This window comes from Acomys minous (assembly GCF_964271855.1).
Source record: "Acomys minous genome assembly, chromosome: 10".
In the NCBI taxonomy this organism is placed as follows: domain Eukaryota; kingdom Metazoa; phylum Chordata; class Mammalia; order Rodentia; family Muridae; genus Acomys; species Acomys minous.
Window position 1 is genome coordinate 17101842 of NC_140491.1, and position 25730 is coordinate 17127571.

General features: G+C 41.1%; 1 protein-coding gene across 1 annotated transcript in view; it reads right to left on the minus strand.

The window, feature by feature from the left end:
• The window catches only part of ANAPC4 (anaphase promoting complex subunit 4), a 30489-nt gene extending 5094 nt beyond the window's left edge, over nucleotides 1–25395 (minus strand). The window contains exons 1-23 of the mRNA XM_084799532.1: nucleotides 25274–25395; nucleotides 25053–25191; nucleotides 23592–23697; nucleotides 20750–20882; nucleotides 19020–19094; nucleotides 18877–18903; nucleotides 18740–18784; nucleotides 18103–18187; nucleotides 17487–17591; nucleotides 15929–16012; nucleotides 13507–13593; nucleotides 12276–12340; nucleotides 11522–11564; nucleotides 11326–11402; nucleotides 10631–10731; nucleotides 10497–10548; nucleotides 6817–6872; nucleotides 6566–6612; nucleotides 4993–5049; nucleotides 4463–4519; nucleotides 2518–2611; nucleotides 665–762; nucleotides 8–69 (exon numbers count right to left, since the gene is read on the minus strand). Of these exons, the coding sequence (XP_084655658.1) occupies nucleotides 8–69; nucleotides 665–762; nucleotides 2518–2611; nucleotides 4463–4519; nucleotides 4993–5049; nucleotides 6566–6612; nucleotides 6817–6872; nucleotides 10497–10548; nucleotides 10631–10731; nucleotides 11326–11402; nucleotides 11522–11564; nucleotides 12276–12340; nucleotides 13507–13593; nucleotides 15929–16012; nucleotides 17487–17591; nucleotides 18103–18187; nucleotides 18740–18784; nucleotides 18877–18903; nucleotides 19020–19094; nucleotides 20750–20882; nucleotides 23592–23697; nucleotides 25053–25181 (1685 nt within the window). The 5' untranslated portion in view covers nucleotides 25182–25191; nucleotides 25274–25395. The remainder of the gene's footprint in view (nucleotides 1–7; nucleotides 70–664; nucleotides 763–2517; nucleotides 2612–4462; nucleotides 4520–4992; nucleotides 5050–6565; nucleotides 6613–6816; nucleotides 6873–10496; nucleotides 10549–10630; nucleotides 10732–11325; nucleotides 11403–11521; nucleotides 11565–12275; nucleotides 12341–13506; nucleotides 13594–15928; nucleotides 16013–17486; nucleotides 17592–18102; nucleotides 18188–18739; nucleotides 18785–18876; nucleotides 18904–19019; nucleotides 19095–20749; nucleotides 20883–23591; nucleotides 23698–25052; nucleotides 25192–25273) is intronic.
• Nucleotides 25396–25730: the final 335 nt, after the last annotated feature.

Below are 25730 nucleotides of genomic sequence, written 5' to 3' on the forward strand. Positions count from 1 at the left end.
GAATTACCTCCTAGCATCTCTATATAATGGAATGCAAATTGCTTGATTCATCGATCTTCCAATCACATCCTATATAAAGTAAAATTTAAAACAAATTACCAGGGGTGGGGATGAAGCCCAATGGTAAGAACGTCTATCCAGTAAGCGCAAAATGCTGGGTTTGACCCTGATCCCACCCCACCCCCAACATAAACAAAAAGAGGGAAGGAAAGACAGAATTCGTGCACTCACATACAGAGATACACTACAGAAAATGTAACTGTCACTATTAAAGCAACATCCTACCATCAAGCTCTGAGCTAAGAAACCTTGATGGCAGAACGGGAAGGAGAAGAGAGAGAATTCCAAGGTTTAAGATGGAGTAAGGCAGAGGCACCCACCTCGCACTAGTTTCAACACTCATCATTCAGCAGTGAGAACAAGGCTAACAGCTCTGGAACTAAAACATCAAAGAACTAAGCCTTCTTCTTGGAACAAACTCCTAAAGATGCCAGTACTTTCAACAGCCCCTTTTTAAAATTTGTGTAAGGAATTAACAAGATGAACTCTAAGAAACTGCCCATTTTAATAATGAAAAACAGTTAAAGGGTCATTTACATAAGTGGGCCAGATACTGCAGTTTTTCTCACTTCCACATAAAGACAAGCATTTCTTTCAGACTTACTGCTGGCTTTTGCAAACACTGATCAATAATGTTCTCCATCCGCCTTTTCACAAAGTGCAATGATTTCCGAGGGTAATAAGGAAACAGCAAAGGACTTTCTAGTTTCAAAGAAAAACACAAACAAAACCCAAAACAAGCTATAGGCTATAGCAAAGCAATAATTAGGAGCAAACCCTGTTAGAACCAGCCCAGTGTACCTTTCCATACCTGACTCAGAAGGACCGCAGCACCTGCAGCCCATCACCACCCACCACAGGACAGCTGCTCTCACCCAAGCCCAACTGCGTTTCTGCTGGTCTAATAAGGAGGGAGCAGAGAGGCAACCTAAGGTGCACAGTAAAGCACAGCTCACTCTGCTCTGTTCTTTGGTTCAGCGCAGTGGCCAGAGGCAGCCAGTATTGCCTTGGAAGAGTATGGCATTAAAACAGAAACAACTCTACAAATTGTCTTTTACTTTTTAAAAAGGCAACTCTGTCAGTAGAAAGTGATGTATGAAATAGCATTTCCCCTTCTTACTCTGCAAAATTCTTTGTTATTGTTGCTGTTTATTTTCAATTAAGTGTACATGTGTGGGTCTGTACACATGAGTAATGGTGCTTGCATCAGCCCAACCCCTGTGAAGTTCTTTTTCTCTTGCTAATGCTGCTTACAATATCTGTATGAAGTAAGCATCACATTCTCCAATTTACAGATTAAACAAAGCAGGCTTAGCAGGCTCAGACAACTCCCTGGATAAAGATTACTTCCTAGAGCTGTGAGTACAGTCTGACTCTGAAGCCCTGTTCTTCCACGGCGCAGCAGGTGTCCCCTACACAAAACACCTCACACCCTGGATATGCTGGCTGAAATGTATTTTAAACATTGGCCTGTTAAACAACAGAGAATGGTATGAGAAAAAGGCATATGGTCTCTGTCTCCCACTCCTAGAACAGCTCCTCTAACCCTTGGAATTCCCAGTCAATAGGAAGGCTGAGGAAGGCCTCAGAATAGGGGCCCTTAGATCAGAAGCCTCACTCACTCTCCAGTTCTATCCGCCACCCCTGGTGGACAGGGAGTACAGTGCAAGTTGACTTTAATTCCCATTGGCCACTGACATAATCAATCATATCTACGTGATGAAACTGCTATTAAAGAAACCCACGTGCTGGGGCTTGAAGAGCCAATGGGCTGGTGAACACAGAGTGCTGCGAGAGCCTGGGACTCTGGCCTTTTCTCCATTCCTCCACACGTACTCCATGCATCTCCTGCTTGGCTACTCCTGAGCTGGGTTGTTTTTCTCTTTCTTTTTTTTTCCCAAGACAGGGTTTCTCTGTGTAGCCTTGGCTGTCCTGGAGTAGGCTGGCCTCAAACTCACAGTGATCGACCAGCCTCTGAGGGCTGGGATTAAAGGCGTGTGCCACCACGCCTTTTTTAGTGAGCAAATTAGGAAACCTGAGTTCTTCCAAGCTGAAGAAAAGGAAGGTATGGAAATCCCCGGAACCCCAGGCAGAGGCACTGGCTATGTGAGGCCTGGCCTTTTAGGGCAGTCTGGTGGGGATATTGAGCCCTCACTCTTTCAGACTTTTGATACTCGCTCGAGGTCTGTAGAGTCACACAAAGCAAACACCAGAACCCACGGGTGAAATTGTGACTGGCTGATGTCATGAAAGGAAAAACATCTTCCTTGGTGTCACACAATGTTTTATATACATCATGAGAGTACCACACCATTTTGCTACCCCTCCAATTAAAGTCAATGGACATAAAAAGCCACCCATAAAGGAGTTAAGGACATTCAGCAGGTTTCCAGCTCAACTGTCAATGACTGCACTAAGAACTTGGTCCCAGTCAAACACCAGCAAGTTCCTGAGTACCTTTCAGGTGGCTGCTGTTTTGGAGGAAGTCATACCACTGGTTTCCTTCTGTGTTAGGGGGTGATACAAGGTCATCATCTTCATCTTTCAAATACTACAAATAAGAGTAGACCACTGAAATTCAGTAAAGGATGAAGTTTTCAAATCATTTCTTTTTCTACTTAGTGTGTTACTGTGCTTTACTGCCAAATTCTCCGCAAGTCCATTGTTTAAAAACCGAGGGGACAAAAGTTTGCTAAATGTCAAGCAAATAAACTAAATGTTAGAAAGGTCAGAATGATGTTAGTGTAGAGATCACAGACCGAGTCTAAGTTTGTGCTTCATTCCCAAGAGCACATTTTAAATAGCTGTGAGTTAAGTGCCAGTTATCAATGTCCTCTAGGGCAGCTGTTCCCAGAGTGTCCACAGACCCCTGGGAGTCCTCAAGACCCTCCAGGGATCCAGCAGATCAACAGGAGGTTTGTACCAATCCCAAGACCATGTGTCCTGTTTGTTGTCTTGGCATTTGTACTGGTGGTGCGGAGGGTGGCTAGTGTCTTCACCAAGAATGAAGGCTGTTGCCCAGATCAGACAGGCACTCACCACAGCTACCGCCCCCACATATTCATACTTTTATTTATCCTTGGAAGAGCTTGTAAAGCATTGATTTTATTAAATCTTAACCTCTGAGTACAGATCTTTAATGTTCTGTGTGACACAACTGGGAAGAAGGCACGTAACACTTCTGTTGCACACCAAAGTATGACCCTAAGGAGGGGCACCTGTGGAACTGTTTTAGTTTTAAGTTAGACAAGATGCTTTGTAAGATATGAATTGCACTTTTACTTTAAAAAGTGACTGGAGGAAAAACTGTAAATTAATTCATCTTAGGTATTAGGAAGATATTTTCTGGAAAATAAAGTAAGCCTGCCACTCTGAGCACAACAACCAGAAGGTATTTCATGCCAACATAACATCTGAACTTCCAGCTGGGTGTGATGGCACAGAATTAAGATCCCAGCAGGATGAGTGCAGGCAGGGTAAGCTCTATGAGATCTTGTCTCTAAAAAAACAAACCTTTAAGCAAGAATTAAAAGTTAAGGAACTGCAGCTGCCACTGCTATACCTGACAGCTTCTCAGTACTACAGTTCTCTGACGAGGCTGGTGACTAATGATATGTAACCCCCGGAGACTTGCTGTAAGACATCAGCACCTGAGAGATCTAGGACCTCACAGGACCAGTATTTGCAAAAATACCAAAACAAGATTTTACAAAGCCACGCATGAATGAAACAGTACTTGACAGGATCCAATTCCACACTAAAACTAACGTCTAAGAAGCCACCATTTGTTGGGTTTGGCATTGTATCAAAAGACATCCTCAAGCACCTGACAACGCTATCACACTGCCAACCTCTCCAAAAACAAGTGGCATGAGTGCCAATATGCTTGCACTGTGTTACCCAAATCAGCACATTAAATCAGAGACTTAGCACAGATGTGAACAGGAGATCTAAACTATTTTTTTCTAACTGGGCAGCATATAAAGCAATGCTAGGGCACTGACATTTTCCATTAAAATGTAATGGCAAGTAGATTATTTTTAATTAATGAATGAATAAACACTTTTCACTAACAATAACACTTGACTTAAAATGTTGGGTATCCTCAACAATTGTTCATAATATAAAAGGGTTCAGAGTCAAATACTTTAATAACATTTATCTTTGGTCAGACCTGAAATATATTTGATATTAAGTTACTATAAACTTTGGAAAGTACAGATTAATACTGTTTTTAAAAATCTTATTTTAATTATAATATTTCACCCCTTCCCTTTTTTCCCTCCAATCCTTCCAATGTGCCCCAGCTCTTCCTATGTGTGCACACTCCCTCTCAGACAAATATTATTTAGCTTAAAAGTTAGTTCTTAAAAATCAAACAAATTTAATCTAATGTCCATACCTGACCCACTCTTTCAACATTGAAGTATTTTCCTTTCCGATTATAAAGGTCTGGAGCCTGGAGGATAAACACAGTTCAGTTCTAAAGTACACTTAAAATAAAAAGAAAGCAAGCCAGGTGTGGTGGCGCACACCTTTAATCTTAGCACTCAGGAGGCAGAAGCATGCAGATCTCTATGAATTCAAGGCCAGGCTGGTCTACAAAGAGAGTTCTAGGAAAACCAGGGCTATTACACAGAGAAACCCTGTCTCAAAAAACAGAACCATAAAAAAACAACAAACCAAAACAAAAACCTAAGCCAAACCAAACCACACAAGAAAGCTTTGTTGTAGCTACTCTTTTAAAGACTGTGAGACACTTACAAAGAGAAGCAGACTGTTTCCTAAGTACAGCCACTGACTAGCTCAATAGTTTCTCTTAAAGTAATTGCTGAGGTTGTCAACCACACTGAATTAAATGCAATTACCTCTTACCACTACTGAGAGTTAACAAAATTATTCTCAAAAACCATGGAAATACAAATTTCTTACCTCATTGAAATGTTCAGTGAGAAACTCAGCAACAAATGTAATATCCTTCTGAGTCATCTATAGCAAAATGAGACAAAGAAAACAAATCAAACCAAGAAAGCTTCCCAATAAAAGATCCCTGTCTACAGAACACAGTGCAGACTGCTGGGCTTGCAGGGCTCACAGACCCCATTCCCATCCCACAGATCCCCCTAGGTGACACCACCTACAGCTGTCACAAGTCAACTGTCACTACAACCTACTGTTTACCAAGCTTTGACTTTGGTGCTATAGTCTTTTCAAAGAAAATAAACACGCTTTAAAGATGTAACGACACTGCAGTAGGGACTACAAGGACGTTTTGTCACAGAACTTTGTAAAACACAGAAATTAAAAGTAGGGCCCCTCCTGTCAGTGGTCTAGGGGAGGGGAATAGGGTGAAAGAGGGAGGGAGGGTGGGAAGGGGAAGATACAAGTAAGGGGATAACAACTGGGATGTATGATGAATAAATTATAATATATAACTAAATAAATAAATAAATAAAAGGAAAAATATTAGGTAGCCATAGTAATGTGGTGTGAGATTAAAAAAAATAATAATAAGGCTATAAAAAGCCCTTTAAAAACAAGATGCTAGCCAGGTGCGGTGGTGCACACCTTTAACCCCAGCACTCAGGAGGCAGAGGCAGGTGGATCATTTTGAGTTTGAGGCCAGCCTGGTTTACAAAGTGAGTCTAGGACAGTCAAGGCTACACAGAGAAACCCTGTCTCGAAAAACCAACAAAACAAAACCCCAAGATGCTGAGTGGTGGTGCACGCCTTTAATCCCAGCACTCGGGAGGCAGAGAAAGGCAGATCTCTGTGAGTTCGAGGCCAGCCTAGTCTACAAAAGTGAGCACAGGACAGCCAGGGGTACACAGAGAAACCCTGTCTTGAGAAAACAAAAAACAAAAACAAAAAAACAAAAACAAAACAAAACAAAGGCTAGAAAGATGGCTCAGAGGTTAAGAGCATTGGCTATTCTTCCAAAGGTCCTGAGTTCAATTTCTAGCAACCATATGGTGGTTTACCACCATCTATAATGAGATCCAGTGCCCTCTTTTGTAATGCGGACACACATGTGGGCAGAATACTATATAAGTAATAAATAAATAAATTTTTAAAAACAAGCAAGACCTATGAGACTTGTTTAGTGTCTATAGCTAGCATCCTGATGCTAGCAACTGTATGAAAGTACCACAAGACCCAGCAACACTGAGCTCAACCAGAAACACCTGACGCAGTAGAGAAACAGTAGGTGTCATTAGTTATCTATGGGACACTGGCTATGAGACTCCACATATACAAAATCCAGGTGCTTCAAAGTCCCTTATATATGACCTCTGGGTACACACCTAAGCACAGCTTCCTGTGTTAGATCACTTCTATACTATTTATAAAACTTAACAGAATGTAAATGCTGTGTCAACTCATTTGTTTACAGTAGTATTTAGGGAAAAGTAGAAGAAATTAACTTTCCTATTCTCAGTGCTAACGCCTGTTTTTGGATATATGGATGTGGACATGCAAAGCTGCTCAAGCGCCTATACACTACCTTGTTCAGCTCAGGAAGCACGTGGTCTTCTGTCATTCTCAGCATTGCTGGAAAGAAAAAGACTTTTAAAAATTATCTGTAAAGGTCACTAGAAACACCATTTTAATTATGGATACATTTCAAAGGCAAAATGTGCTTTACTGTACTAAACCTCTCACTCTGAAGAGGTTCTTCTCACTAAGAAAACATATTTCTCCCAAAGACAAAACAGTAAAGAATTTAAATCCAATTTATATTTTCATTCAACTTACCTACATATAGCCACCGAAAAAATGCCTTGAAGTTTTTCATACTACTATCTATAACTCTAAAAGGGTAAAAAATAAATCAGAAAAATGATTATCATGTGCAGTTCACAGATCACTGTCCAACTGTCATGAAATATAATACCTTACTGTTGTATTTTATCCTGTCTAGATGACAATTAAGCACCTGGAACAGCAGATTTTACAAATCAAACACCTTCCTAAAACTATTCTTTATGAGGCAAACTAGTTCTTTTATAGAACAAAGCAAGTAACTTAGTTCGTAACTGTTTCTATCTGTCCTACTACAAGCATACAATAGTCTTTCTCAATGCTCAGAAACAAACTAGGAAGAAACAGCTTTCAACATTATCTCAGTTAAAGAACAATATTTACTGCTCAGTAAAAAGGAAAACATTAGCTTCAAAAGGAAATCTTCATTACAAATATGTATGATGTTACAAGCTCCAGCATCACTAGACACACTAAACTGGTTTTTTATTTTTACACCTCTCAAAACTTGAATTTCCCTGAGCATTAAAGACACGTACCTCCAAATTTAGTACTGTAAGTCTCTATCTTAAAGAAACCACTTCTGGCCAGGCATGGTGGCGCATGCCTGTAATCCCAGTTTGAGCCAGCTTAGTCTACAAAGCCAAGGCTAAACAGAGAAATCCTATCTTGAAAAACCAGCCAAACAAGAAACCAACCAAACAAAAGGAACCACTTCTGAACTCCTTAAGCTTACATCTATGAGGTAATTTCCTTTCTTGACTTTCAAACCCTTACCCAGAAATATGCTAAGTATCAGCTCTGAAAAGAGAATTAGCATCAGTGATGGTCAGTGCTAGCACTCAGGTAGACACAGTGTAGAATCACTAGCAGGAATCTCAAACAGGAAGTCTCTAGAGCAAATTGGCCTATGGTCATGTCTGAGGGGGATTGCCTTGATAATGTTAACTGATGTGAGAAGACCTAGCCCACTACAGGCAGTACCATTCCCTGGGCTATACAGGAGTGGAAAATGAGTAGGACACACTCATGCATTCATTTCTGTCTGCTCCTGATTGTGGATGTGATGCAAGTGGCTATTTTAAGTTCCTGCTGCCTTGACTTGTCTATTGTAATAAATCGTAACATAAGCTTTTTCTCCCTCAAGCTGCTTTTTGTCAGGATATTTTATCCCAACAGGAATTAAACTAAGCCAGTATCTTACTTTTCTGTATAAAGACCCTTGGTAGAAGACTATAATGTCTCTCACAAGTCACCAAGCTATGTAACAAAAACATTTACAGCAACAATGAAAACAAGAAGTTTCTCTGTGTCTTTTCCAAAAGCTAAGTTCCAGCCTAGGCCATCAGCCTAACCTCAAGTGCTGTGGTGTTCCAATGAGGATGGCCCCGCCGGCTCATGCTCGGCTGGAACTGTTTGGGAAGGATGAGAAGGCATTGCCTTGTTGAGGTCTGTCCCTGGAGGCAGGCTTTGAGGTTTCAAAAGACTCCTGCCATTCCTAATGTGCTCTCTGCCTCCTGCTTTCAGATCCAGATGTGAGCTCTCAGCTGTTCCTGCCACCATGCCTTCACTCCCCCATCAAAGACTCTAACTCTCTGGGGCCATTTGGTCATGGTGCTTTATCATAGGAACAGAAAAGCATCAAAACACCAGGACACCCCTACCAAGGATGTGTATTGTTTTTATGTAAGTGATCATCTCTAGATTAGTTACAATGTCTATTATAATATAAACAAATGCCTGTAAATAGCTAGCTACTCTCCTGGCAAGGGTAAAGTCTATACTTAATAAAGATGCAATGTCCTTTCCAGAATATTTCTGACCTGTACTTGTTTGGAATGTGCATATGAAATCACATATGTGTGGGGCTCTCTGCATAACCACATCTGGCACTCACAAGGCAGAGGCAGGAGCATCAGGAGATCAAGGCCAGCCCGGGCTACACAGGGTGTTCAAAGCCAAGCCAGGCTATATACTAAGACCCTGTCTCAAAAAAGCAAAACAAAAACATAGCTAAGGGTTCAATGACATTTGAACGAGTGGCAATATTGGATGATTACGCCAAGAATTTTCTTAGAAAATAAAGAATAAAGTTGAAAATTATGAGGGAAAAAATTAGGAGACATGGAGGACAGGAAAAGAAAAAGAAAAGAAAAAGAAAAATCTACCAAGTCTACTATCTGTCCAAACAGATTTCTATAAGAAAACTTCAGTTAATAAGGAGAAAAAAGAAATCACTAGAATAAGTTAACAGAATTAAAGTTGGCTTTTTTTTGGTTGGTTGGTTGGTTGAGGGATTTTGGCTTTTTAGTTTGTTTTTGTTTTTTTTTAAATGTTTTCTCTGTATAGCCTTGACTGTCCTGGACTCACTTTGTAGACCAGTCTGGCCTTCGAACTCTCAGATATCCACCTGCCTCTGCCTCCCAAATGCTGGGATTAAAGGTGTGTGCCATTACCAATGGGCAGGATTAAAGTTTTGCTAGCTCTTTCATATCAGACCATGAATAGAAAGGCCCATATCTAAAAATGCTACTGTGAAACTCCCAGTTGTCAAGGATTTAAGAGTAATGTTTGTAAGCGATAAAATAAAAAATATCCTTTAAAGTCATCAGAAAGCAAGAGAGTGTCTACCAGAAAAAAAAATGCCCTGAATGCAATGGAGCAATGCTTTGAAAGTTCTAGGAGAAATTTTATCTTCAGACTCTAAATCTCTTCAAAATCATCTATTTCATATGAGGGTTAAGAAAGAGATGGGGAAAGTTACCTTCTGCACCTACTTTCTGAGTAAGTTACTTTAGGATGTGCTTCAGAAAAAATACTTCAGGAGAGGATCAGATCCTAAGAGCCCTACGGTAATGCAGGAAAGCAAGAGACAGTGTCTCTGCAACAGCCAGGCAGGGCAGCCAAGCATGCGGTACAGACCGAGCAGGTGCAGGGTGGAGGGGACAACAGCAGGGCAGGGGAGGACCAGGATGGATGCTGCGGCGCCCTTCAGACGGAGAAACAAGGGGAGCGTGTGCTAGACAGACAGTGCAAGAAAACAAGAAAGCCTGCAGGGGATGGGGACGGTAGGACACTGTGACCGCAGCCCTTGGCAGGCTGAGAGGACGACTGCAAGTTGTCAGCCAGTCTGGGAACACAAGCCGACCCTGCCACAACACAACATGACATGACACACCAAGACAAGAAGGCTGACAGTGCTAAGGAAATCAAGACAAACAAAAAGAATGAAAATTAGTAGGTACAAGGAATAAAATAGAGCCATGGTTTAGGAGGATGAAGTAAAGGAAATAAACACAGAAGGAGACACAAGGGTTAAAATGAGTTTGAAGATGGAGGAAACAAAAAATTAAAAATTTTCCAGGTGGTAGTGGTGCACACCCTTAATCCCAGCACTCAGGGAGGCAGAGGCAGACAGATCTCTGAGAATTTGTGGCCAGCCTGGTCTACAAAGTGAGTCCAGGACAGTCTAGGCTACAGAGAAACCCTGTCTCAAAAAAACAAAACAAGACAAAAAATAAATAAAATAAAACAAAAAATTTTCATGAAATGATCTCTGTGCTGCTGACATAATTCTGATTAAAAATTATCTTGAGAGAATCAGGTCAACTTGGTAGATTCTTATTTAAGTACAAAGTAAATATATCCACACTCCTGGGTAACATATTACTTACTGGAGAAGTTCATTTGCCTTAAGGATGAAAGAACCCACAGCAGTAATAGCATCTAAAGAAAACAGACAAACCAGTGTCACTTGTTAAGTCACTGACCTGTATCTAATGTAGTCTATGCAGAAATTCAATCATACCTTCGATGCCTGTAGCATCCAGTCCTAGAGGCTCATATTTCTGCTTCCATGAAGCCATTCCTTTGAGTTCACTCAAATGGTATAGTAAAGACTCGGACCCACTAGCAAAAGAGCAGAGATAGGTACCATTACTACCACCCAGGGAATGGTCAGCAACCACCTGCTGAACACTGCTTCAACTCAGAAAAAAAGAGGCATTATTAAGACTTCCACAAGAAAGAATTATTTCCCCAGATTATTTCTAAGAACTAGAAGAATCATTTATCCATCATGACAACTAAAATGAAAACACAAGAGTACAAAATTAGATTTTCTACCATGATCAGACAATGTCCCATGCTGTCAAGCTCCCTACAAACTGACCTGCACCTCTAGTCCTAATCTTCACACTTTACCTTATGGACATTTGTTCAAAAATAGACACTTTGGTGGCCTATTTCATAGTTAAATGAGGAAAAAACAAAAACAAAAACCCAAATGTCCAAAAAGTCCGGCCTGGCTAGAAGATGTTGGAAAACCATGTCAGAAAAAAACTGTCATTACTGACTCATTCTTAGGTGTGCTGAGTTTCCTAAAATGCCAGTGCAAATAGATAGAAAAGGCTTGAAAAGAAAATTGAAAGAATGAAGCAGAAAGATGACCAACGCCATGTATGTATGAATGCAATACCAAAAAATTCTACATCACTTCCATACCTCTGTAAGTGACTTATAACCAATTTTTGTATACTGGAATATGATGACTCTATTGACTGGCCAAGCTTTTTTAAGCCCTAATTAAGAGAAGAAAATACATTTAGCATGTAACTATGATACTATATGTCATTGCAAAAAAAGAACAAAATTAAGAATGTGTACACAGCCATTTAAACAGAGACACTTTTAACAGCACCTTTACTGTTAACTGGTTCATCAGGAGAGTCTGAAGTTCAGCACTACAACAAAAAAAGAAAGTATTTTAGTAATTTCTCCATTTAAACTCTGGAAGTGCAATTTAAAACCGAAATTTCAAAGTACAAATAGGATTTTGGAACAAATTAAACATGAAGAAATAGCACCCGTCAAAATGAGGACTGTGTTTTATTCACAAAGAGACAGAAATGACAGAAAATCGAGAAATGAAGTATACATTTCCAAACATCAAGAAGGGAATACTAAGGGCCAGGCGTGGTGGCGCACGCCTTTAATCCCAGCACTCAGGAGGCAGAGGCAGGCAGATTGCTGTGAGTTTGAGGCCAGCCTGGTCTACAAAGCAAGTCCCAGATAGCCAGGGCTACACAGAGAAACCCTGTCTCGGAAAACAAAAATAAATAAATAAATAAATAAATGGATGGAAGGAAGGAAGGAAGAATACTAATTATCACCTTGGTCAATTGTCTCCCCAAGGTGCCAGGAAGGAAAAGGTAAGCTTGGCCACATAAAATCTCTGAAACTTTTATACATCCAATATACATAACTAACACACACACACACACACACATCATTTATATAGAAAATCCTAAAAGCTCACACATTTTGGGGGAGGGAAGAGAGGTATTATAGTAGAATTTCTATTTTATTTCCATAGAGAAAATAATGACATTTGAAATACTGTCAAGAGAAGACAGAAAAGAAAGTTAAACCAATAGCATATGCTGTGCACTCACCTGGCTTTCCCCCACAGCAGTAAATGCATGAACTCATCCTGCACTGATGTGGTTGTAGTTTTTTCCTAGACAAAATGAAAAAAGTAGGTAATATATACTTTTATGAATTATGAGCATATTTATTCAAAATGATAGGAATGCAGTCTTCTCCCCTGCTTTAGCATTTCCTCATATATTCACCCCTGGGCAACAGCCAGCCCCCCAATTCAGCACCTGCCCTTGCTCCCCCTCCCTGCTGCTTCACCTCACAGCCCTGCCCACCTCCCCCCAGCTGTACTGAAGGGAAGAGGCTGCCATGGTTTGGAAGGGTCTGTCCCGCAAGGGTTATCAGTGTGATCACATTTAAATAGTGGACGCTTAAAAAGTAGGTGAGGATGGAAGGTGATTAAGTCAGTGGGAAAAAATGAAGGTGACTCTCAGGGGGAACCTGGTTAGTTCTTCCAAGAGTGACTGTTCAAAAAGGCACTACCCAAGCACAGTTTCCTCTGTTACCGTGACCCCTGTTACACATGCCAAGATGCCACCTGGCACAAAACCTTGTCAATACATGGAGAACAAATGATATTACACAACCCTGAACTTTCAGAATCTAAAACTGGGAGCTAAATGAGCATCTTTTATTGACAGATAACCCAGCCTCGGTACTTTGTTACAGTGACAGAAAATTGGCTAAAGCAAATTCTTTTTGCGCCTAAATAGTGAGTTTATATCAAGCCATCTGAAATACTGAAAGAAATAGTGATCACAGCCTTCTACAAAATTAAGCTGATTTTTCTTTTAAGATTTGTTTTGAGAAACCCTGTCTTGGAAAAAAAAACAAAAACAAAAACAAACAAAAAACAAAAACAAGATTTGTTTTACTTTAAATTACATGTATGTGTGCACATGAATATTGGTACCCACAGAGGGTAAAGCTATCAAATCCCTCTGAAGCTGGCACTACAGCTGGATGTGAGTCCGCCAATGTGAACTTGGGCCCTCTACAACAACAGCAAATAGTCTTAACTACTGAGGCACCTCTCCAGCTTGACACCTTTTCTTTGAGACAGAATCTCACTGTAGCACACATCACTTTTGAAACCATGGCAATCTTTCTGCCTTGTCTTTTCATGTGTTGGGATTATAGCATGCGCCACCATGCCCAGTTCTGACCATCATACATCTCATAAAGCAAATACAGACAACACAAGCACTATCTCCACAGGAACAAAGTCAGTTATTAGTACATTACCTGCACAAACTTCGTGAGACGAGAGTCCATCTGCATCAGTATTTCCTCCCAAGCTTCACACATGCATGTCAGTGACAAATTTATATACTATTTAACAACAACAACAACAAAAAAAAATGTAGTGAAAAAAATTAAAACAACATGTTATTGTGTTCTTCTTTGGCTAAGTATCAGAGAAATCCAGAATTTACTTTCAATTACTTTTCTAACTCAATAAAACTATAAGAAAAGAGAAGATGCAGAGGACTTTTAATCCAGCAACATGACTTCTCTGGCAAGGGATCACATATAAAGACCTGATCTGGCTGGAATGCAGACACTGCCTGGATTACAGTATGATCTGGCTGGAGCACGGACATACCTTTAGTACACACCTTTAATCCCAAACAATAAAAGTAAGATTAGTTTACATAAGGAAGCAGTGATTTTTGAAGTGACATCTAACTGAGGGGAAGAGAAAGTGACGATCAGAGAAAGATCTGACAGAATGAGTCAGAGATAGGACACACGCAACTCTCATGAGAACAGGACAGAAAAGAGATGCTACTTAAGAGCCTCTTAAGGGAGAGTAGTGGAGTAGTAGTAATGTGTGTGGCAGTTTTACCAGGACAGTTGCAGAGTCAGGTTGCAGAAAGAATGAGCCAAGAATGAGAATGAGCCAGAAAATTAGAACATTATTGCCAGAGTTAGTCTGAGGCCATCAGAGCAATTCAGTAAGAAGCTGAGAGAGAGGCTGGGTGGGGTGGTGCACGCCTTTAATCCCAGCACTCGGGAGGCAGAGGCAAGTGGATTGCTGTGAGTTCGAGGCCTGTCTGGTCTACAAAGCACGCACGTCCAGGACAGCCAGGGCTATACACAGAGAAACCCTGTCTTGAAAAACAAAATGAAGAAGAAGAAGAAGAAGAAGAAGAAGAGGAGGAGGAGGAGGAGGAGGAAGAGGAGGAAGAAGAGGAAGAGGAGGAGGAGGAAGAGGAGGAAGAGGAAGGAGGAAGAGGAAGAGGAAGAAGAAGAAGAGGAAGAAGAAGAGGAAGAAGAAGAAGAAGAAGAAGAAGAAGAAGAAGAAGAAGAAGAAGAAGAAAGAAGAAGAAGAAAGAAGAAGAAGAAGAAGCAGAGAGAGAAGCAAGATTGAATCAGTCAGCTTGGAAATGAGTTTGGGTCAGAACAGCTGAGTTGAACCAGTCATCTTGAGTTCAGAAAGAGCTAGCAAGGGTGAGTTTATACAGCAGGAAGTCTTGAAAGCTGAAACATTCTAAACCTAGGTAGGTTAGCTGAGGCTGGAAGCCAAAATCTTCAAGGTTGGGGTTTGCAGAAGATTAGATTGTATAGAGGCTCAGAGCTCCCAGGCCTAGACCTTGGGATAGTTAGAACAGAAAAAGAAATGCTCTGCACTCAGCCCAAGCTGTGTATTCATACAGCTTGAGTATGGCTCTCATCTCACTCTCATCAGGGAAACAAGAGCAGTATTTAAAGAAGAGCATGGCTAAGCTAATTTCTTACCAAAGAAATTAAATTATCCCGTGATTCTAATAAATAAATAGTAACACATTCCCAAGTTTGTCTCTGGAAAAGTAAGTATCCTGTGCTTGTTCCATTTTACACATACTGTTACAATGCTACTTGTTTCAGCTATTCAACTGTCAGACAGGACCCCTAAGAAAATACTAACCTCTAGAAATCTTTAACACCAAGCAAAACAAAGACTGTAGTAAACTAAACAAAAGATCAGTAATTCTGTGTAGATGCTCCATCCAAGATATCTGTCTAGCCTGGCCTGTGTCTTGCTCTAACACAATGCTGCAGACACAGCACAACTGAGCCCAAGGCCTCCTGTTGAGACTCCTGCAGCCATTAACACATGAATGAGCATGGGTGGGCAGGCTGGCTAGAGGAGGAAAGATGTGGAGCCATTCTAGTCTAGGGACACCCTGGTTTGCAGGACCAGCTTCCTTACGGTGAGCTACAGCCGGCATAGATGGGCAAAGCCTTTTGGATCAGTCTAGCCCAAACTGCTCACCTACAAAACTATGAACTAATTTAGGATGGATTTATTATGAACAAAAGCTGAGTCATATGAAAAACTCACAGCAATCCTCCTGCCTCTGCCTCCCAGAGTACTAGGATTATAGGCATGCACCACCACGCCCAGCTCTTTTTCCACAATAATTTATTTATAAAGTTTTTAAGTTGTACTTTCATTATGAACAGTTCAGAAGATTTACAGGATCCCCCCCCCATCCCTTTTTCTGTAAGAGAGCTGGACAGGAGATTCTTAATTAAATTTCTACTTTTGGGTTAATAAATATTATAAGATTAGCTCCTACTGCAGGTAGCTTTACCACATCAACTTTAATGTTTTTTTTTTTTTATAGGAAGCTAGAAGCTTCCAGGAAAAGGCTGACATAAAGAGGTTACTGAAGCATACCTGTAAGAGAGCGGAAATGTGAGTAAACTTCCTGGCCATCCGAGTTACTTCCGGTAAGAAGGAATACAGCAGGTTGGTTTCAAGCTACAAAATAAATCAATAAGTAAAATGAGTCACAGGGGCATTTGCTTCTTTTGAAGACAAATAAATTATTCTCATTCAGCTCAAAAGCAAGTCCTTAACTTAGAGAAGAGTCTGTATCTAACTACATGCCAGAAATCTCTTATCAGATTTCTGCTCTGTGAGCATAACATAGTTTGGAAACCAGTAGGATTCCAAGTGGGTCACAACTCTGCGTCATCCCACCCTTCTGTGTAGCTACAGGTGCAGTAGCCTACAGCATCATTATGACAGTATTAAACAATTACCACAGATTAGTGTAAAAATGTAATGAGAGTAAGAAGAACTAAAGGTTATGGATCAGCACATGACTATCAGCAGTGTGAGTCATAGTTCAATGGGGCTGTCACTAGCCATTGTGCCTGGGCTTGGCACAAATCTGTGACCACAGCATTTGGGAGCTGAAGGCCAAATGAGGCATCCAAGGTCAACTTCAGCTACATGCAATGAGTTGGAGGCAAGCCTACACTACCCAAGACCTATCTCACAACTACAACCAAATCACAAACCTCACAGAAAAAAGCCAATCATTTTGCTAGTGCTCAGACACAAACGTGTTAATCAACAGTTTCTCAGTGTCACAAAGAGCAAATGCAAACAGCCACGGTCTCAGGCACTTTGATGTTCTCAACAGGATGCAGGAAGGACTGCAAATACCACAGCTCATATCCTTTTGGTCCTACTTCTAAGAGTTCAGATGCTTAGGTTAAAACACTGGGACAGCTCAGAAGAATTGCATGGGAAGATTTCCTGACAAAGCAAAGCTATAATGTAAATACAGAAGCCCGGGACCATCCTAGTCTACAACACAAGCCACAGTTTGAAAATGATCTCCCCTATACTGAGTGATCATTTAATGCATGTGGCAACGTCAGAACCAGAAAGCCCAGTATGGCCTTCCAGTTGTGCAATGACACTGAGCGAGCTCTACAGTTCCTGTGTGACTGAAGTTTTATCTACAAATGAAGACAACAGCACTACCTATCCGTTACACTGCTGTGTTTGAAGCACTAAGTACTTGTCACATAGTACGTGACCAATAAATATAAGCTTTCTCTTAAGAGAGAAAAAGTCCTAAACAAACAAACAAACAAACAAATGCACCCTCAGGATAAAGCTAAACTGGTCAAGTAACCAATTACCAAAACAGACTATCAAAACAGTTTTAACTACGAAAAGTAAGTTGCAGTGTATAAGGAATAATATTTACACACTAGCATTCAATATACAGAATTTATAAATCCTAAGACCTTTAGGTTTTACTGATTATTAGACTCCAGGGATATGAGTAATTAAAACCTGTAAGGGGTGCAGTATGGCTCAACTGCAGGAAGCAGGCTCTGCACTGTGAAGTCCTGACTTCAATTCCTAGCACCAGGGGGGAAACTATAAACCATGTACCTGATACTGCAATAGAGTAAGTAGTTCTAATACTCACCTGAAAATATGAGACTTCTGATGCGCCACCGCTGGAAACCTCTGTGACCACTGATAATGACTTCAAATCACTTGACAAACACAGAGCAAGACAAGTACCGGCAATCTGCAAAAACAGTTATCGCCATGCCCGATACATTTGCTATTACTGACTGCTGCATCTGCTTATAACAATGGAAGCAAAAATTCACATAGAACTTTAACAGGTAGAAATGCACAACCCCGGTTCCCGACACACCTATGGGGTGGCCCAAGGACACACCAACACCCTAAGGTCTGAACTCCTCCCATGAAGGGATCCACACCAAATACTGGGGAAGCAACATAGTCCCTAAATATCTGAGGCACTTTCTCCCTTGGAACTGACTTTAGGGTTGCATGCCAACCACCCACTTTAACTCTTATCCACTGCAGGCTTAAAAACCTGACTAGTTCCACCAATAGCTCCTGACTGCTTCAAACATGTAACACTAAATTCTACATACTAAAATTAATCTATGAGCAGTTCAATGTGAACTCAAGCTAAAACACCACCAGTAAGACAAACTCAACTTGCTGTCTTGTTGTTCTGTACGTAATCAGCTGCTATTTTGTAAGAGAAACAAAAAAGAACTTACCCCTGTTACTCGGGCAATTTTGAACATCCCATAAGCATAAAGCTCAATAAATCCAGAGCTTCCTCCAAGGACAAGGATGTTCAGCCTAATTGAGAACAATGCAACAGGCTGAGGCTGGACCAACAGCAGAGCCGGCTGCGTTCTTAAAGCACGGCAGGACTGCTCATCTACTCTCAGCTGTGACCACAGCAAGGCAAATACTAAGCCCTGTAATTTTTTTCCCCAAAAGAACAACAGACTTCCAAGAGCCTCAAAAAATTTCTATTTACAATAAAATTACACGACATCAACTGTATTTATGCACTATCAGGAACAAAATGATCCTTTTGCCAGAAAACATATAGTGCCTGTCATGAAGGTGATAAAAAAATACATTTAATGGGATTTAATAACTTGGAAAATTTAAATTACATCTAGAAACTCTAATACTTCTATCTTCTTAAGATAAGCTATAATATTACTAAAATTCAGAAAAATCAATGGCCACACAATAGACACTACCGTCTATGTGCTGCTCAAAGATTTCAAAGTCAACAGTGAAGTAACATAACTAAGAATCAGTTTTTCAAGTTTTGAAAACTGTCTCAGATATGAAACATCTACTTCAGGAAATCAAATAAGATACTCTAAGATTTACCTGACATCTCCCAAGAGCTTAATAATTTCATCAGAATTTTCTTCACTAAAATAAAAACATAAATTGGGTCATCCTTCAATATTATCTCTCAATTAATAAAAGACCACCTTGTTTGAAAAAAAGAAAGGAATACTTACCTAAATATTTTAGAGGTGTTGCTGTAACTAGGAGAAAACAGAGGCAGGTATATTCTTGAGCAATGCGTGGGAAACTGGTGCCATGTTAACAGCAGAGTGGAGACTGACAAGGTTCACTCCAGGGAAATAAAGCTGATACATACCTTTTTGGCAGTGTGGGCAGCTTAGGCAAGAGAAGGTTGGATTCATCCTCAGCATTATAAAATGATGTTAAGACACTGAAAGGGAGGGGCCAAGCATTACACAGCAGCAAAGAGGCTACTTCTCTTTTCATTAAAATGCAAAACAAAGATTCCTAGTTTTATAACTTTACCACATAGATACATGCAAACATACATGTAAAACAAACATTGTTAATAACCATATATGAAAACAGAAAAGGGAATGTTTTCAAAACAAAATATAAAACTGGCCTGGTCACTGGACACATATAGGACTATTCATATGTTCTCAATATTCACACAGACTAAGAACTTACGATTTCTGAATCCTCACCTAAGAAACCACAGTAAACAAAATACTAAGAGTAATTTAAAACAACTGAGATTACTGTATTATTTAATGACTGGTTCAACGGCTTATGCAGACTTGGGGATGTGGCAGCCTGGTGGGTATATGAAACTACACCATTAATTCTGAAATACTCTACATTTTTTGAACTCTTTTGGACTTATTTATGTACATGCATGTTCTGTCTGCATGAAAATATGTACGCAGCATGTGTGCATGGTGCCTGAGGAGGCTAGAAGAGGACATATAATCCTTGGAATTGGAGCTATGGATGACTGTGCGCTGAGCTACCATGTGGATGCTGGGGACCAAACTCAGATCTTCTGCAAGAGCAGCAAGTGTCCTTAACTGCTGAGCCCTCTCTCCAGCTTCCTGAGACAGTTGGGATGACCGGTGGGTACTGCCATGTATGGATCAGGAATATCTTCATTGCCTTTTATTTCTCAATTCTACCTCCAAATACAGTTGGAAAAAATAAATGGCTGAGAAAGTGAAAAAGTAGTGGCCCGGAAGTCGTATTTTTCACCCTGGAACACACAGTGTTGCCCGAAAGACTCTAGAATACTATATCCCTGAACATCTCTAAGTTGATAGCTGCTTAAGTAGCAGGTGCTGGGCTGAAACACAAACCACATGACATGTTGTGCTTCTCTCACCTTCTAGAAACTCATAACTTTTTACAATCCTTGATTATTTGAAGATGAGTTAATCACTTTGGTTTATATATAATGAACTTCAAACCTTGGGCTAAAGCCTTGTCACCTGTTTCTTTTAGGTTCCACATTCATGATTTATAACTTCATTTGACAGTAATTTCATGAAAATCAGGAAGAAAACACTATTGGGGAAAAAAGGAACACATTTTCAAAAACCCTTCTGTCTCCAACATGAGCCAGTGCCACTGATGTCTTGCGCCTCTCTCTCTACTACCCAGCATTCCTTGTCTACACAGATTAGAGAAAAACCTGGCCAAGGACACGGAAGGAACCTGTCAGGCTGTCTGCTCCACTGAGCACTGTTCATGCCTTAAGGATATCCATTAAGACAGGGCAAAGCTCCTCACAAAACAAACAGCCCACACACAAATAAAAGGACTATGACTATTACATCTTCATAATTTAAACTGAAATTATCAACATATATACACTCAGCATCAGCACTCATTTCCATTCTAAACAATGGAACTTTCGGCTGCCAATGCCTGCAATTGTCTTAGTCCCCAACACTGCCTCTCAGGGAGGCTGAGAGACAGGGAGATCTCAAGTTTGAGGGTGGCCTAGCCACACAGCAAGGACATGTCTGAGAAATAACATGCAAACAAGTTCTGAAAACCTTCCAAATCCCCCAGCCAGTGGCTCTCTACCTGCTTTCCACCGTCACTTCCATCCAATGCATACAAGAAACGGGAGCCTCCACAGAGAAAGAGTGTAAGCTTTCAGGCTTTTCTACGTCACACAAAATAATTTTCTTGGTATCAGCGAGAGCAAAGGCCAAAACTACAACAAAGTAAGAAAAACAAAACAAAACCCAGAAGAAATTAGCGTAACATTTCAGTAAATTAAATGGGCATTTCATTTATTGTCCAGTTTTACTATTTCAAACACATTCTAATAACCCAAAAATTCTTCTTTGAGGGCCAGCAAGATGGCTCAGCAGGCACAAAAGCTTGTCATCAGGCCTGACAACCTGAGTTTAGTACCCAGAACTGACACAGTAGAAGAATGGAACCGACCCCTACAAGCTGTCCTCTGACTCAACACAGGTGCTATGGCATAGAATAAATGTAATTAAACAATCTTATTTTAGCTTAAGAACTTTTAATTGGGAGGATTATAATGTAATTACATAACTTCCCCTTCTTTTTTTCTCCCTCTAAGCCCTCCCATATACCTCTCCCTACTCTCTTCTAAATTCATGGCCTCTTTTTTAAATTGTTGTTACATACATACAAACATACTCCTAAATACATAAGCCCAGCCTGCTCAGTCTGCACAGCGTTACTTGTATGTTTGTGTCCACGGCTGACCGTCTGGTACTGGATAACCAGTGGCGCGCTCCTCTGGGAGACCATTTCTCCTGCTCTCCCTCCCTTAGTTGCCTGCCTCTGGGCAGGGCCAAGGCTTCCTGGGCTTTCTCCTGTCACATTAACATGGCTATTGTTGTTGTCTCTGTTCAGCTCCTGTTTAAGCAACCAGGTTGCTGAGACTTTTATGGGTGTGTCTATTCCTCTAAGTAATTTTTTGTTGTTTGTTTTTTGAGACAGGGTTTCTCCATGTAGCCTGGCTATTCTGGAACTTACTCTGGCCTCAAACTCACTCACAGAGATCTGCCTGCCTCTGCCTCCTGAGTGCTGGGATTAAAGGATTGTGCCACCACTGCCTGGCTTAAGTAATATTTTAAAAACTAAAAAGATCTTTGCATATAGTTACGCCTATTATTTAAGCTTCTTGTCAAGTGTTCAAACATGACCTGTTTATACTACCTTCCCACATATTCTTCTTTTTCCCTTTATTCCATCCCAGGCTAAAAAGCAAGATGACAGAATGCTATGAATCTTTCCTCTGAGTGTGGCTGAATTATCTAGTGAAGTTCCTCTCTGTGAGTCATTATCTTCCTAACACACTATTTCCAAACTTCAAAGCAGAGCAGCAAGTTTTACCCCACACTTTGCCTGGGGAGGGGCTGGACTGGCCTGCTCTTTTTCTTTTATGGCTTTTTGTTTGTTCTGTTTTCTGTACTGGAAACTGAACCTACAGTCTTCCACACATTCTACTACTAAGCTATATCCCTCAGTCTCACTCAGACAGAGTCATTAATTCCCGAGACACATTTTAACACACATTTGACTTTAATGATTTCTCCTGGAAATCTTATACTTTTATATGAATAGCAAAGTCTTCTAAAACGTTATTTTAAAAAATTTTCCCCACAAACCAGGTGTGGTGTGTCAAGTTTGTAATCCTAGCTCCCTGGTGTAGAACAAAGGAGAACTGTCATGAGTTCAAGGTCAGCCAAGGCTACCAAGTGCATCCCTATCTCCAAGTACAAAACAACAACAAAACCTCTAACATCAGGGCCAGGGTTATAGATTAGTAATAAAATGCCTAGCATATGAAAGGCCCTGAGTTTAACCCTACGTGCGCACGCAAATTCCTCTCTTACATTTATTTTATTATTTTGAGTGCTTATGGGTACAAATGTATGTGAGGGTCAGAAGATAGTTTATAGGAGTCATTTCTCTTCTTCCCATGTGGGTGCTGGAGATCAAACTCGGGCTTACAGCTTGGTGGCAAACACTGTAACCTACCCGGAGCCATCCCTACCGGTCCACAATCCTCTGGTTTTATAGGCTCAAGTCATCTTCTAAGAAAAAGGAGTAGAGAATGACTATGGGATTTTTAAAGCATTCCTGGGAATTCCATTTAGGAATTAATCTAAGCAGTTAATCACACACAATTCTCTCACATGTTCAGCATGCTTACATACTGCTTATGGAGGCTGAAAACTGGCAACGAGATGCATCACGGCCAACAGATGCAAACTACAATAATTAGACACAGTGGGTTAGTATTTGGCCACTTAACAGTTAACATAGCAAATCTGTTTTTATTGAGCCTGAGCCAAACCTATCGAAATAGTATGTACCAAATGAATTCATATGAAAGTGTACGAATAGATCTCTATACCTATATTTTATCAGGGAATGTTGTCAAAGTTGCTCACCAAAACACAGTTATCTCTAGGTGATATGTTTTCAAAGAAGTTTTTTGTTGTTTTTTTGTTTTGTTTTGGTTTGGTTTTTGGTTTTTCGAGACAGGGTTTCTCTGTGTAGCCTTGGCTGTTCTGGACTCGCTTTGTAGACCAAGCTGGCCTCCAACTCACAGTGGTCTGCCTTCCTCTGCCTCCCAAGTGCTGGAATTAAAGGCATGCGCCACGACACCACGCCATTCAAAGAAGTTTTAAGTACTTATTTACATTTATCTAGAAAAATAAATTAAGCAGAAAGACATACTCATTTTACAAAGGCAATTTAATTTTTTCTTAAAGTACCTTCAGCTTTGTTCAAACTTTTGACACAGGGATACAATGTTGTTATCTACTGAGTTCACACTGGAGAACTGTGCTATCACATTACCAAAAAACCAAACCAAACCAAACCAAAAAACCCTCCAGAAACAAAAGAACAACAAAAAAAATTATCATACGTTTGCCATCTGGTCTCCAGGCCAAACAGGTCACTTCTTTTCCTGTATTTTCATTTGGTGGAAAACTCCAAACTCGATGAAAACTTGCCAGTCGATGAAGTAAAACCTAAGATGAAAAGATATAACAGCAGAAAGTTGCAAACTCATTTTTAGAAATAAATGAACCTAGATCCACAGAACAAAATCTTTTAATTACTACTTTTCAGTATTTAGCTATCCAAATAACAGAACAACAGTGTCCAAATAAATGTAAAATACTTTCAAAGAAATGCGTGAACTCAGAAGGCCCAATTAAGCCCTATACCCTAAACATTTTCATATCTTTTTTTTAAAAGCATGCATACAAGTATTTTAGCCTGCATGTTTATATTTGCACCACATTGGTTCAGTCAGTGCTCAAGGAGGCCAGAAGAAAACATCAGTTCTCCCTGACGTGGGTCTATGACCCAAAGCTTGGTCATCTATAAAAATAGCAAGTACTCTTGATTGCTCAGCCTTGTCTCTGTTCCCTTTCGTGTATCATTTAAACTTACCTTCTAGAAAAAGGTAAGAGGCCTGTCAGAGACCACAACAAAAGAAGTAACACAAACAGCACCAAAAGGTCGCTGTGACAATGTAAGGTAACAGTAACAGTTACAATGGTTGCAACCTTAGCCCCTGCTTTCAGCTATGCCACTTTCTAGCCATGGGTCTTAGAGGCATTCACGGCAGACAACACAATAATGCAATTTGGCACACTAAGGTTCCCTGGATGCTAGGATTTCTTTATCCTCTGGTCTGACATACTTGGCTGCGCACACACAGACACACAGACACACAGACACACACACACACACATTCCCAACCACTATCACAAGTGCTAAAAGGTGAGGGGTGCAAAGGGGCACAGGGTAAGGTTTCCTTTCAAGATGGCTGTCAGGTAATAGTAACTCTCAACAGAAAGTTGGGTATGCTCTGGCTATACTTGAGATCGCAATGTTCGCATTTCTAACATTAGAAATGCTAGCTGACGATGTCAGCAACCCTGTGAGGCAGTTTAGCCTTTCAACATAAAGATCTTTTAAATAGTTCGACGTAACAAAGATGTAAAAACTTGGAACCCAAGGACTTAAGTCATCAAACATCCTCAGGAACAGCTACATTTCCAGTTGGACTTGGCAACAGTCCATTCTCCTAATCTAAAAGGCAACTTTGGGCGGAGTCTAAGTGTCTACTGAGATGTTGCATCCTGGGCCAAAACAATTCATGGAGACTTGGGTATGCAGAACTTTGAGGGCATTCACTCCAGCAATACAGGAAATGGAATATAAACATGTTTGGCAGATAGGGTCCTTTACACTTAAAGTTAACAGCCTCGCTGAGAGGTAGGGGCAGGGTAGACGGGTGATCCGCCATGTCTGCCAAAGGGGAAACTGAGGCTCGAGGGTCCCAGCATGGGCAAACTCTCACCGGCTCACTTACCTCGCCTGTAGTATTGGCCAAAGCAATGAGGTCCCGCTTGGGTGACCACACCAAGAAAACAATCTCCTGTGGCAGCTGCTTCTCTCCTACCACCCGGAAGGATGGGAAACAGGTTGGAAAGCGCAGCATGGGGACGGCCCTGCAAGGACGCGACACTCAGGTGAAGGCCGCTGGAGCACCGGACCACAAGCTTTGGCGCGAAGCCCGGCACGCAGCGGTACCTGCCAGAGTCACAAACTCGGCCTACTCTTAGCCAGCGGCCTTCCCCGCCCTCTCCCTCCGCCCTCCAAGCTCAGAGGAAGCTTCCGGCGCCGACGCCAGGACGTCCTCGCGAGAGGAAGTGAGTGGCTTCGAAGCGGCGGGGCGGGGCGCGCGGAGGCTGCAGACTTGGGCGGGGCTTGATGTGGGGCGGGGCGATGTGGGCGGGACGGGCAAGTCCCAGAGGCGAAGTTGGTCTAGACTAGAGCAGGAGTGGGAGGAGCTAGAGGCTCACAGGGCGTGGCTAAGGCGGAGCGCGCCCTGAGTCCCCAAGGTCCACTACAGGGTTAGCCGGTGCCCAACATCACTGAGAGGAATCCTTAGGGTGTATGTGCAGCTCCGTAGGAACCCTTCCGTTTGCTCAGAAATTCGCTGCTGTAGAGACAATCCCTTGATTGTCAAAGGTTTGGGCTCTAATCA